Source organism: Lissotriton vulgaris, chromosome 1_1 (assembly GCF_964263255.1).
Source record: "Lissotriton vulgaris chromosome 1_1, aLisVul1.2, whole genome shotgun sequence".
Taxonomy (NCBI): Eukaryota; Metazoa; Chordata; class Amphibia; order Caudata; family Salamandridae; genus Lissotriton; species Lissotriton vulgaris.
In genome coordinates this window covers 1,954,284,867-1,954,297,774 of record NC_141685.1, presented here as the reverse complement: position 1 = coordinate 1,954,297,774, position 12,908 = coordinate 1,954,284,867, and the positions used below count along the sequence as shown (strand labels likewise).

The 12,908-nt window shown below is 44.9% G+C and overlaps 1 protein-coding gene across 3 annotated transcripts in view; it reads left to right on the top strand.

The window, feature by feature from the left end:
* Positions 1-12,908, top strand: part of BEND7 (BEN domain containing 7) — a 302,748-nt gene that overhangs the window by 182,320 nt on the left and 107,520 nt on the right. For 2 of the 3 annotated variants that reach the window (XR_015295595.1, XM_086919666.1), the window contains exon 7: positions 7,148-7,273. Coding sequence is in view for 1 of the 3 variants with exons in the window: in XM_086919666.1 (XP_086775792.1) it covers positions 7,148-7,273 (126 nt within the window). In the remaining 2 variants the exon portion in view is untranslated. Of the gene's footprint in view, positions 1-7,147; positions 8,259-8,845; positions 11,702-12,287; positions 12,613-12,908 lie in introns of those variants that run through there. The other variant, XR_015295594.1, reaches the window with a different exon arrangement.

Here is a 12,908-nt window from a genome sequence, read left to right as displayed (position 1 = left end):
TTTGACGTTCCGACCCCTTAAAAAAATTACCATACAAATGAGGGACACCTGAAATAAATAATGAGAAACTAACTCAGTAGGGGAAAATGACCATATACAATTTAGTGTGAAGCATACCCGATGAAACAATGGAAAATAAATGCCTTATTTGGTGACAGTACAAAAGGGGTTGGTGATGGACGGAGCTTCTGAATCAATCAGACACTCACACCCAGTCAAGAGATCTGGGTTTAATCCATCGCCGTTCTTTAGCCCACTCTGCCACCCCAGTTCAGACATGGCAATATGCAAATCAGTCTGACCCTGTGCCTCATGGGAACAGTGGAGCCCGAACTGCCAAGCCATGTCTTCCCTGGACCGGAAACAAGCTTCCGAGGACCGGTTTCTGGCATTCCAGCCTTCTTCAGGCCGGCTTGCTTGAATCCAGTGGCAAAGTGAGCAAGGGACTCACGTCTGAGTATACCCTGCCACACTTATGGCGGCCAAAAGCAGTACAAAAGGGGTTGGTGATGGACGGAGCTTCTGAATCAATCAGACAGTCACACCCAATCAAGAGATCTGGGTTTAATCCATCACCGTTCTTTAGCCCACTCTGCCACCCCAGTTCAGACATGGCTATATGCAAATCAGTCTGACCCTGTGCCTCATGGGAACAGTGCAGCCCGAACTGCCAAGCCATGTCTTCCCTGGACCGGAAACATCACCTTTGGTTTTTCTTTGTTCGCCCTAAGTTGGCAGTGTATGCTCAGACGTGAGTCCCATGCTCACTTTGCCACTGGAGTCAAGCAAGCCCGGCTGAAGACGGCTGTAATGCCAGAAACCGGTCCTCGGAAGCTTGTTTCCGGTCCAGGGAAGGCATGGCTTGGCAGTTCGGGCTGCACTGCTCCCATGAGGCACAGGGTCAGACAGATTTGCATATAGCCATGTCTGAACTGGGGTGGCAGAATGGGCTTAAGAATGGTGATGGATTAAACCTAGATCTTTTGACTGGGTGTGAGTGTTTGATTGATTCAGATGCTCCGTCCATTACCACCCCCTTTTGTACCGAGATTTGGTGACAGGCATACCAAATAAGTGATAAGGAAGGGTATACTCACATAGGACCTAGCCGGATACTATAAGAAAAGAGGAATCAGGTGATTTGTATCAGGTCTAGCCAGCCAGAGAAACCCCCAAAAAAGAGTGGCTCTAGAACTTACCCTAGTGAGGGAAGGCCACAAAGCTGGCACTGGACTAGGGAGTGATGTCAGAAAAATATAGCCCACACAGGAGAGGACAATAACTATGATGATTAGTTATGACTACTTGAGATTTTGTTAATCTTCCTTCCAAGTGTGACATGCTGTCACTGACTAAATTTAGCATGGTCCATCTATCAGCAACGTGTGGCAAAGTGGTTAGTGTTGCTTTCACCATTTCTTTAGCTTACTTTTCTAATTTATGATGTTTCGCGTAGGATTACATGTCTTCTCCCCCTTCTTTTTTCCTTTGTATCTCATCTATTGATCCTCGTCAGTACCGTTTAGAAAACTGAACACAATTATTTGTAGCAAAAGCAGCCACATACTCTGTCAGTCAAGGATAAAGAGCCAAACTCATTCTGGGAAAGTGACCTTTATGTAAGAAAAATATCACTTTTTTATCTTGTTGGTTTATTTACAAAACAAACAATTATGACATTATGGTGGTAGTCTGTCCTAGATGATTGGAAACCCTGACCATGATAAAGGTCAACACAGTTAAGTAAAATAATAATACTGTGAAAAGGGTAATCCATTTAAAAAGATTAAGGGCGTAACAACCGAAATACCTCTATTGTCCAAATACGTGGTTATGTTCTTGATTTATAGTGGACAGTTGCATAACATCCCACTTCAAATCATTTACTTTCTCGATAAGATATTTCTTTTGAGTGGGGAGGTTTAAATGTTTACCCTCTTTCGTCTATAGGACACAGTGGTGAAGTACCCTATCCTTTTTTAGGTTTCCACAAATAATATCCCTCCTTCTCTGAGTAATGTGTAGTTTTCTGGTTGCAATAGGCTCACCTATATGCCATGGGCAAAAAAAATCTTGATTTTGATTACGCTGTTCTTCATAGTGCTAGATGCCACGCCATATGGTTTTGTCAGTAGGTCTCAGTTGTGACAGTAACTAGCAATGGGAGTCAAGATCCTTTATTTCCATTACCTAGCAGAACACTCAGATGGGATTCTGTGTCATTTGTCCACATAAATACAATTGTTCTTTGCATTTAAGCCCCAGTATCTCTGTTATCGAGTTATCCATACAATGGGCCTGGGGGGGTGGGCATGGCAGAGCCTGCCAAGATGGCGGACCTGTCTGCCTAAGGTTCTGTGTGCTAGCCCGACCATCATCACCCATGCACATCGGTGGGGCATCACGGAAGAGCAGCCTGGCGGCGGAACACTAGTGGCACACTAGCAGACCCCAAAACTGTCGGCGCAGGGATTGTGAGAGGCTCCATGGTGTAAGGCGACAGAAGCTGGGAACAGGCCACATCCAACATTGCGGCGCTCTGGAGCCAGTGATTTACCCCCGAAGAGAGGCAGTAAACCGAAGTGCCCCGACCAGCCGAACGTGACCACGGAACATGGGAGGTATCCAAGCGGAAGAGTGCAGGCAGCTTTGAGACCAGCACAAGGATTTGGCCAGACGTGAGGAGGCTGATGCCTGGGACATGGCCTCCATGTCGGGCCGCTGGCAGCTGTGCAGACCCAGAGACTGCAGCCTAGCCGCGAACACCGAGAGTGGAGGGATACGGCACACCGCAGAGGGCAGCGCAGCCTGTGACCCCACCCCCCCCCCGTGCCTCCCTGTGTCCCGCCACCCTGCTTACTAGAATGCCCCCACCGCGATCCAGCCCAGGGTGAAATCCCTATTTGAAGAGACCTGGACTAACTCCCTGTAAACTAGGCCTTCGCCCCTGGCGATGGCAGGCTTCTTCGCCCAGAGGAAACAAGGCTCGTACCCATGCCCCCAATTGAGCATAAGGGGTGACGGCGAGTGGTGAGCCCTATGCCTGAGACCAACAGTTCAGCACACGGCTTCAAGGTGTGCGTATGGGAGTTGAGGCCTCCAAGGGGCTGTTTAGGAGGTGAGACACAGGACGCGGGCTTTCCTGTCCCCCCGCCCCCCACCTCCCCTCTCGGCACCCTGAGACCTCAGCAACGTTAAGGCGGAAGGCCTGAATATGCATGTGTATACCTCCTCAGGGCCCTAGATCGGCGCCACCACCAAGGTGCGAAGCAGGTGGGGTGCGCCAGAGAGGACAGACAACCCCCTCGCAGAATGGCACGGGCTCAATAAGCCACCTATACCGGTGAGAGGTCCAAAGGCGGTCCCCCCACAGGCAAAGTAACAAAGGAGACCCACTCCAGGGAAGAGATTGCCCACTAAGGAACAGGTCGCAAGACACCCTGGTCACCGTCCAACTCCAGGCCCCCCTCCCCCACAGCAATGCAGCACGCTTAAGAGCCTGGATGCATGTGTGACTTCTCACCCGGTTTCGGACTCCCAGAAGACCTCCAAGCAGAAACTGGGCCTAAGCTATCTCCCTGGACCGGCCAGCTCCCCTGAGGCTCCGCTCATCAGCAGCGAGAAACGACCTCTACGATACCCTCCATGGGAAGAGCTAAAACCATCACTTCCATCTTGTGTGGGGACGCTGCAGCCTTAATGTGCTAGAGTTCATAGTGGCAGAAGGTGGAACACCGCCATCAGTAACTTGGCACACCTTCTGCATTACGCAGACTCACAAGAAACGATTACTGACAACTTGTTCAGAGACTCACCAGCGGAGAATTCACCCACCCATCCCATCGACCATGACCAGCACGCAGGCTGAGGATCTGGGTACAAAAGACCCAACTGAAGGGGCGCGGCCCGCTCCGGGGAAAAGGAGCGCACTTGTGCGCACTGGTGAATAATAATTTCCTCCCAAACCATGGGGATACTGCGCTCTAATGTGAGGCCACAGACGTCAACTTCAACTCAAAACTTCTACCTCGCTGCTGATGATCAGACCACGGACACGTGGGCCCTCGACTACCCTCTCAAGGTCTGCCAAACTGGACAGGGTGTTGGCCGAAAGTGAGTCTTCGAGGTGTCACTATTGAAGATAGATTCAGAGCTCTAGTCACAGACCTCAATCTTTTAAGAGATGATCACCGCAAGCTGGCAGACAAAGTTGCGGACAGGGAGAAAGCCCTCTTTGCGCTGTAGCCCCTAGCTAAGACACAGCTGGAGACCCTATGAGAACTCCAGTCCCTGGTCTTATTGTTGGAGAGGAGAGCGGACGATCTGGAAGGGCGCTCCAGGAGGAGCAACATCTGGGTGCCCAGCCTGCCTGAAGGGGTGGAGCGGCCAGACCCAGTTAGGTAAGTGGAGAGCTGGCTCAAATCATTCAAACCAGCCTCAACGCTAACAACCTTTCGCTCTAGCATCGTGTTCTGGCGCAGAGGCCACACCCTGGTTCCCCTCCCAGGCCACAGCTAGTATAGCTCCTCCATTCCAGAGACTGAGACGATGTGCTGCATGTTGCTAGGCAAACTTTACGTAAGGGACAAGCATGTCATAATCTTGAGCAGTACAACACCAATGATCATCCTTCCTGAAGATAAAACACCTGCTCTGCCAAATGGGGATGCAGTACTACCTGCTCTTCCCAGCGCGCCTCAAGATAATAGACAAAGGGGTCACCTCTTCACGGACCCAACGGAGATATACGAGTGGATGGAACTCCATTTACAGGATATCCCGCACCCGTAGACAATATGAAATGCACGAGAGCCCCAGAACAGAGGTCGACCCGGGAAGAAAACCCAACAGCGCTCCAAGTCTCTGCCCTGTGGTTCTATCACAGGATCTCCCAATTTAAAGCAAATCATGGCAGAGCTTAGGAGGGCTCTACAAGCAGCTGTGGACCTGGATCCTACCCAAGTCATCTCGGATGGCGAGAGAGGCCGGGCCTCCATATCTTTACATCCGAAGAGAACCCCAGTGACACAAGTACCTCTTGTGCGGAATCAGGGACCCCACTACTGGTGACCTCTCAAACAGCAGACACACTTATCTGAAGGACACTTGCAATGACTTTGGCTTTTTCTTCTATACCTCTACTCTCACTCCTGGTCGGATATGTGAGACCCAATCCACAAACACACACCTACTAACAAAGTCCATTGAGGCTCTAGGCCCCAACGGACATCCTGCCTCCCCATGGGCCACACACATTGTTAGCTTTGCGTACAAACACACACGCAGCCCCCATAGTTCACTACTGCATTTGAACCATGTTCTGTTTGGATGCACTGCCTGTTGCTGTAGGACCCCAGTATTGGGATCCCGTCCCATCATTTTTTGTCCTTTCCCTGGTTCCATCACCCTATTTAGATTCACACATTGGGCGGTTGGCACTACCAAAACGTATCAGCTAATTAGGGGGAAGGGGCAACATCTGCATGGTGCCTCCTTCAGCACTCCTCCTACATCGCCACCAAAACCAGTGGCGGCTGCTCCCAGGAAGCAGCAATGGGGTGGAGATGGGGGGGATAGGGGAAAAGTGGGGGAAGGTTTAAAAAAAATCGCATGAATGTTTGGCCGGCCAGAGAGGGCCAGTCAAACATTAATGGGCACTTACATAGTGCTCCCCACTCCTTCCCCTGCTCTGAGAGCAGAGCAGATCCGCCCGCCTGTCAAGACGCTGCAGCAGGAACAAATGAAATTATAATACCATCGAGTTATTGTCCTTTTATGTTTCCTTTTTTCCCCAAAAGCAGTGGGGCAACACCACTCCGCCTTAGCGGAGGAGCCGCCACTGGCGCCAGCCAGGCTTTTTCTTCTTATTCTTTTTCAGGGTCTGAGCATTGCCGATCTTAATACAGCATAGTCAGAATAGGCCATCGATTCTGGTCATACCATACAAGAGATTTTTTGTGTCCTGCTCCATCCCCAAATTGTGTCTGTTATGGTGTAGACATCCAAAACTCTCCTCTGCTCAGAGATACCAGAGTTATGTTGGATATCTGCAGGATGTAATATTTCCATTTGGGGCTCATTATTAGCTATGCTGAACCTATGAAAAGGATTTTGTCTTTATGTTGCTAAAATGGAGATGCAAGTCTTGACTTTTGGTTGCCTTGATAGACCTGCCTAGAGTAAAATCTCACAATGGACAAAACAAAACCTCAAAGGAGAGGGATGATGATTATTCTAATTGCATATAGAAAATCTGTAAAACAGATACACTTTATTAATAAATGTACTTGAAAATTGTATTTAAAATGCACCTTCTGGACCCATTTATGACAAAGAGTGTCAAAACCCCCTTTTGAAATGTGAATCCGAGGCTTTGGGTGTCCTATAGGTGTACCCAATGAACACACTGTAATCTTGGATGTACCTTTAATTACTGTCTGCTAACATACAGCTGTTAGCGTCCTAGTGAAATGGTATACAATTGTAAGAACGCAACATGATAATCCATGTACACCTTCAGTAAACTCAGTTTCCTGGAAAATTATTCTGTAGTACATAAGTATGTCATGTCAGATATTCCAGATAGAAGTTCATTAATTGGTACCATCCACTATAGATTCTCACATCTAATGCTTTTTTTCTGCATAACTGGTCTATTCATGACAGGTATTTTACTTCTTGCAAAAGAAATCTTAGATGATGCCTGTGAGCTTGTTTTCCCTAGTAATTATGACATCCTAAAGAAATGTTGGAAGTTTAATCCATAATGGCAACGGGTGACTTTAAAAATATGTATTAAGTACATGTTCAAAAATCATTATCAATATAATGTCAGCAAATCATTACAATTTGCATTAATATCTAAGGAAGAGAGCAATGACGGAGAACCAGTGTAATATGTTTGCAATTATGATTTAAGTCTCATTGTACAATATTGAGCATTTTAAGTATTTTGTGGTTTTTGACATTCATTAGGATAAGCATGATAATTAAACTTCATTTGGAGTATGAGTGTTTGGTGTTGTTGGTGTATATGCAGAATACTTGACCTGGATTCTCCTTCAGAAATACCTCTTGTCTGTAAGGAATTAACTTGTAGATTATTTCCTGTTAAAACAAAAATGTACTTTTTTGTGTCTTTTCTTAGTGTTCACCGAAAAGTACTGCACTTCTAACCATGTTGATAAAGTTCCTGGACCAAGAGATTGGGTACAGATTCTTCAGGATCAAATAAAGCTTGCAAGAAGAAGATTGAAAAGGGGTTTGAATTCTGGTAAGCATAACACTTTAATTGATTGCAAACATATGTTGTTTTAAATGCTGGACCCCTCAAGTGTCCTCTACTTGGGAAGTTCTTGGTATAAGAAGGTGCTTGCCTTGGCAAACTGGCATATAGTGCTAAGATTCCCACACATAGTCTTTTCCACTGAGGAACTGCCTTCTAAAATGTATACTTTTTTTCACAAGGAATAGGACATTTATAATTCTGTGTTTGGTACAGTCTTCCTCCACACTAGATGAATCACCATATCCAAGGTATAAAACAGTGGCATGTAGTTATACCAAGATGACAAAAATTAGAAAGGAAAGCCAAGCCACACATCTACTCCAAACCTAAGCCCACTCTACTACATTCTGCTTCCGTACCTTAGGCTGTTCAGAGGCAAGATGTGTTTCTGCTGAACTCATACATGTGCCACACAAGAAGATTGTTCACTTGGTTGCCAGCATGCTACTTCAGGATTCCTGGTGTATCCCTGGGCCCATGTGTATGCATCACTGGTTTCGAGGAATCTCATTTTCTTGATTGGCCTTCTCTTCAGCTGGCATACACAGTATGCTTTGTGTGCTCGAGACATGAATACCCATTGTACTCTTGTTCCATATGCAATACTTTTTCACTAAACGCTGTTAGTAACAGGCTTCACAAGTTTGGGCCTCCAATAGATTGTCAGTGTACGGTTGTGTGGCAAAGGAAGGAGACTCTAGGACTTTCCTCTCCTTCCATATACCGTCTTTGAGGTGACTTGTTATTCCAGATAAGGCATCCTGGTTGCTAGACCAGGCGGATGGCTTTTGCTTTTATTAGTCCGGGTAATCTCTCTAGAGCCCCCAAAGCCTAGAAAATAAATTCTCCCCTAGGTGTCAGTAAGACCTACAGTTCAAAATACATCAAGGTGCCTATATAGCCTAAATTTAGTGAATATTCTCCTATGCTCTTAGATGCCTAACAGTAAAATACTCTGACATATCCTTAGGCCTTGTAAATGCAGTTATATGTTTAGACTGCTTCCTCTGCATTGTTCTTGTTTGTTTGAGGGAAAGGACAAATTACATTAGAGTTTTTCGCCTATTGATCCTTTTACCCCTTGTTTTTAACTCGCACATCTTTTGATTTTTGCACTGCACTCGATCCCATCTTTATCATTTGTTCATGGGTACCTTAGTGATTGATGGTGCAACCCAATTGAGTAAGGGCGATGGATGGGTCTCATTGATCAAGAGACATACCACCCCATTTTTGGATGACCAAATGAGAACACTTGATCTACATACCTATTTGGTGGGAATCCAACACATCTCTGTACGGATCTTACCAACAATCTCAGTAGGTCCTTCGACAGGTTTGTCCTGGCACACATTCAGATATAGAGACTTATATAGCTCTATTAGCGCCTAACTCACTTATGTAGGAGTTTTGCAGCAGCTCGGAGTACTTGAAGCTCCGTTATAGACCCCTGGTTCTTTTGTTGTTAGGATTACAGTTAGGGGGGTACGAACTGGGCAGGTCTTTCAATTTCCCTCAGACCCTTCTTCAATTGTTTGTGTTTTACCATATCCTTAGGTACCCCATAAAGAATGTTGTCGTTGTATAAGCTTTATTTCGACAGCTCGTGCCATAAAAGCTATAAAAACATCAAATATGAAGGTATGAAGGAGTAAACATCTAGTACAACAACTTATTACAGTTAAAAATGTTCAACAATTCATCCTATGTGTGGTTACCACAGAAGAGCAGTATACAATTCAAAACATCAATAGTAAGAAGCAATCTACAACAACATAAAACAACGTAAATTAATAAAAACATATGTTAAAACTATATAAAAGAGAGGAAGAGGTGTCACAAACTTTTCACAATTGAGGCCTTTACAATTGTACCCAGTAATAAAGAATGTGGTCTTACATTGTAACCTCGGCCTAATGCCATAGTGCTCTCAGATGTGCCCCTTGTGCCTAACACTACTATCTGTTTTTAAATTGATCCCTTAGGCCAACAAAGCATAACAAAACTCCCTTCCATCTGTCCAATTCCTACTCAACCTATATTTTTGTTCAGTAAGGACTTTAAATTGCTAATGCCTAAAGAGGATTAAAAAAACAGGAACATAAGAGGTTCTGTACAGTCGTCCTCTGCAAACTATGCAGGATTGCTTCCAGCATCTGTCACTTTTCTCAACACTGTGAGAAATTAGGTTGTTGGTTGACTGGGGTGTGAGCCCTGGCCAAGCAACAGACAGAATCCCTTACAGGGTGAACCACAAAAAGTCACAAAATTAACCTATGCTTATCCCTGGAGACCTTGTCACAAAAGCAATCGGCTGAACTTAGAGGCAATGTGTAAAGTATTTATGCAGCACACAAACCGTAATAAAGTGAAAACACAACACATGAAAAATCTCAAACCAATTTAGAAAAATAGAGTACATTTTAATAAATTATTTGAAACTGAAACGGCAAACATCCAATCAATAGAACCAGCATTATGAATTTTTAAACTTTTAAGTGAAATCTAGCGCAAAACCAGGTCAAAGTCAAAAGCTAAGGCCGACCGTGATGTTGTGCTGTTCGGATGCAAGAAGTGGATTGGGCCAGGCCGGCGCTTACCTTCAGACTTAGAAACATTCTTGCAGAAAAATGTCTGAGAAGGTAAAGTTCAGCAGGGCAAGGCTGCAGGAGTCCTCCAAGAAGAGTATCATAGTCTGACGGCCTTGTGTCAAAGGCGTGGTGTGGAGTTCTACGTTCAGACCAGAGACTATAAAGACCCTTGTTTGCACTTGGGAAAAATAGCTGAAATGCAACTGACAACACAGAGAATTTTCAGCTTTTCATTCAAATTATATCAAGCCTTATTGTTAAGTGATTCTAAGACTCTGCGAAATAGGATGCAATGCGTGGTACCAGTCTGATGCAAACATTCCCTGCACTCTCTAAGTGTGAAACCAGCTGGCCTGGGGAAGGTTAAATGGAGTAAAAGCAGCCCCTTGTTTTCTTTAGTGTGAAAGGGGAAACTATAATGAGACGGAAAGATTGAACTCTGTGCTTTTTGCCGGCTAAAGTCACTGCAGTGGAAGTCGAGAAATTCCAGTGGGACGAATCAGGGGGCTTTAGCCAAAGACAGTTCCCAAAGTTGGCTACCTCTTTGGTGAGGGACCCCGGAAACTGATTTGCTGCTGTGAAAATGAACGTAGTGGGAGAAGCAGCAAAGTCAATCCAGCTGGCGCTGCACTTCAGGCAGATAGTCGAGCAGGTTGATCCCTTTGTCCTCCTGGTTCTCAGAGCACTTTTTGACAAAGTTTGTCTTTGCCCTCAGTTTTGTAAATGTGCTATATGGGCACCTCTAGCAGCACAACAAAAGGTCCTGGACTGATGAGAAACATCTTGGGGGTTCAGAACGCACTCAGGCTTGGTCTAGGTTCAAGATAGTTGGGAGCCTTTTATGTCCCTGTGGGTGTGAACCGCAAACTAGCCCTTGAAGTCAATTTTGGTAGTTCTGGGTGCAGGTGAAGATGAAGGGCTCAACAGCGGGGTTCAAGGCAGGCGGCACCAGGCAGCAAAGCACAAGCACAGCAGCAGTCTGGCAGAGTGCACAGCAGCAGGCAGTCCTCTGAGAGTCCTTCTGCAGGTCCAGTAGTAAACTCGAGTGGGTGTGAAGGTCCTATTTTTATACCCTGGTGCCCTTCTAGCTCCTAGCTAGCTGCAGTGGCAATTCATGTTGTTTAGGTCCTTTGAAGGCACAGCACAGTCTATTAAGGTATTAGTAGAGCTATGCTCAGCTCCGCCTTCCCTCCACCCATCCTTCCAGCAGATGATGCAATGAGGCATGCCTAATCCCTCTATTGTGTGACTGTTTAGGAGGAATTCACAGTCTGTCAGTTATACCCAGTCATGTGACGCAAGACCCGTTACAAGCCAAGGCCAAGAAAAGGCCAACTTTCTAAAAGTGGCATTTTCAAAATTGCAATGAAAAATCTGGCTTTACCATTAAAGAGGGTTTATCATTACAGTTCATATGTACCAAACATGACATAGCTGCCTCCTCCCAATTAGGAATTGTAGCTTATTACATGTAATAAGGAATCCCCAGTATTATCCTACGGAAGGGGTAGGCCTCACAGTAGTGAAAAATGAATTTAAGAGTTATTCACTACCAGGATATGTAAAATTTGAAAGTACATTTTCAACCTTTTAATTTCATAGTACCCTGCCCTATAAGTTACCTAGGGCATACCTTAGAGGTTATTTTTATGTAATAAAAGGAAGGGTTAATGCTTGACAAGAGGATTTTAATGCTAAGTCGACATGGCAGTTTGAAACGGCATTCAGGCTGCATTGGCAGGCCTGGGGCATATTTTAGGGTGCTATCTAGGGGGGTGACAGAATAAGTGCTGCAGGCCCACTAGTAGCATTTAATTTACAGGTCCTGGGAATATATTATAGCACTTTACATGGGACTTACAAGGCGGACAGGATCAAGTCCTCAGTTCTGATAAACAGTTTAGATTGCTAGGAACTACAATCCTGCTAACACTTCTACCGAGAGGTCGTTTTGTTCTTTTGGAGACCCATTAATAGGCTCCTTGGTGGTCAAATTTAACAATTTTTCAATAATGTCATGAAAAAATATATGGTTACAATTTTTTCCCCCCCTTCCTTTGTGAAACAATATCACATGTTCTTTGTACATTATATTGTTCATTAGTTGTATGTCTCTACAATCTGTTTTGTATGTTGCGTTAAATTGTTGTGTTACGATGCACTTTTTGATTTAAGTTTCTTGTCGTACGCTTATGGTGAGTACGTTCAAGACATTGTGATTTCTCTAGACTGAAGTGACTTCTATTTTTGATAAAATTGATAAATAAAACGGCGCAACTAATCGCCCAGATAAACATATTAAGCTTTGTTTATCTTCTTTCATCCCAAATTCAAATGGTGTGAAACTTATTGAAGTGTGGGTTCCTCTTTTTCATAAAGCAGGCCCACTAGTAGCATTTAATTTACAGGTCCTGGGAATATATTATAGCACTTTACATGGGACTTACAAGTACATTAAATATGCTAATCAGGTGCATGCCAACCAAACCATGTTTAGGTGAGTGAGCACAAGCACTTTAGCACTGGTTAGCATTGGTAAACTGCACAGAGTTTCAAGGACACAAAAACGAATTCAGCAAAAAGTAGAGGGTAAAAAGGCAAAACGTCTGGGAGGGTGACCCTGCAGAGAAATCCATTTCCTAGAAAGACCTTAAAAAAATTGAATTTTAGACAGCATATTGACAGATCAGCTACAGGTATAAAGCATTTCCTTGCTGTTTAAGAAGATAATCAGTAACGCCCCAGACACCCTAGGCACACTGTGCAACATCCTGGGAACGAGGTGTTGTCCCCATGGAGGGCGAGGAATTAAGAGGTATTACAGGGTCCGAGAGGTGGCAATACGAGCAAAGTTTTGATTGATACAACTAAAAGTTCTACATAGAGTGTGTATTATCCCAGATCAGTGCTACACCGAATGGTTGTAGTGAAAGAACACAGTGCCATAGAGGGTGTTGGTCAGAGGACCTTTTATCATTTAGTATGGGAATGCCCAACCCTACAGATATACTGGCAGAAAGTAGCTGAGG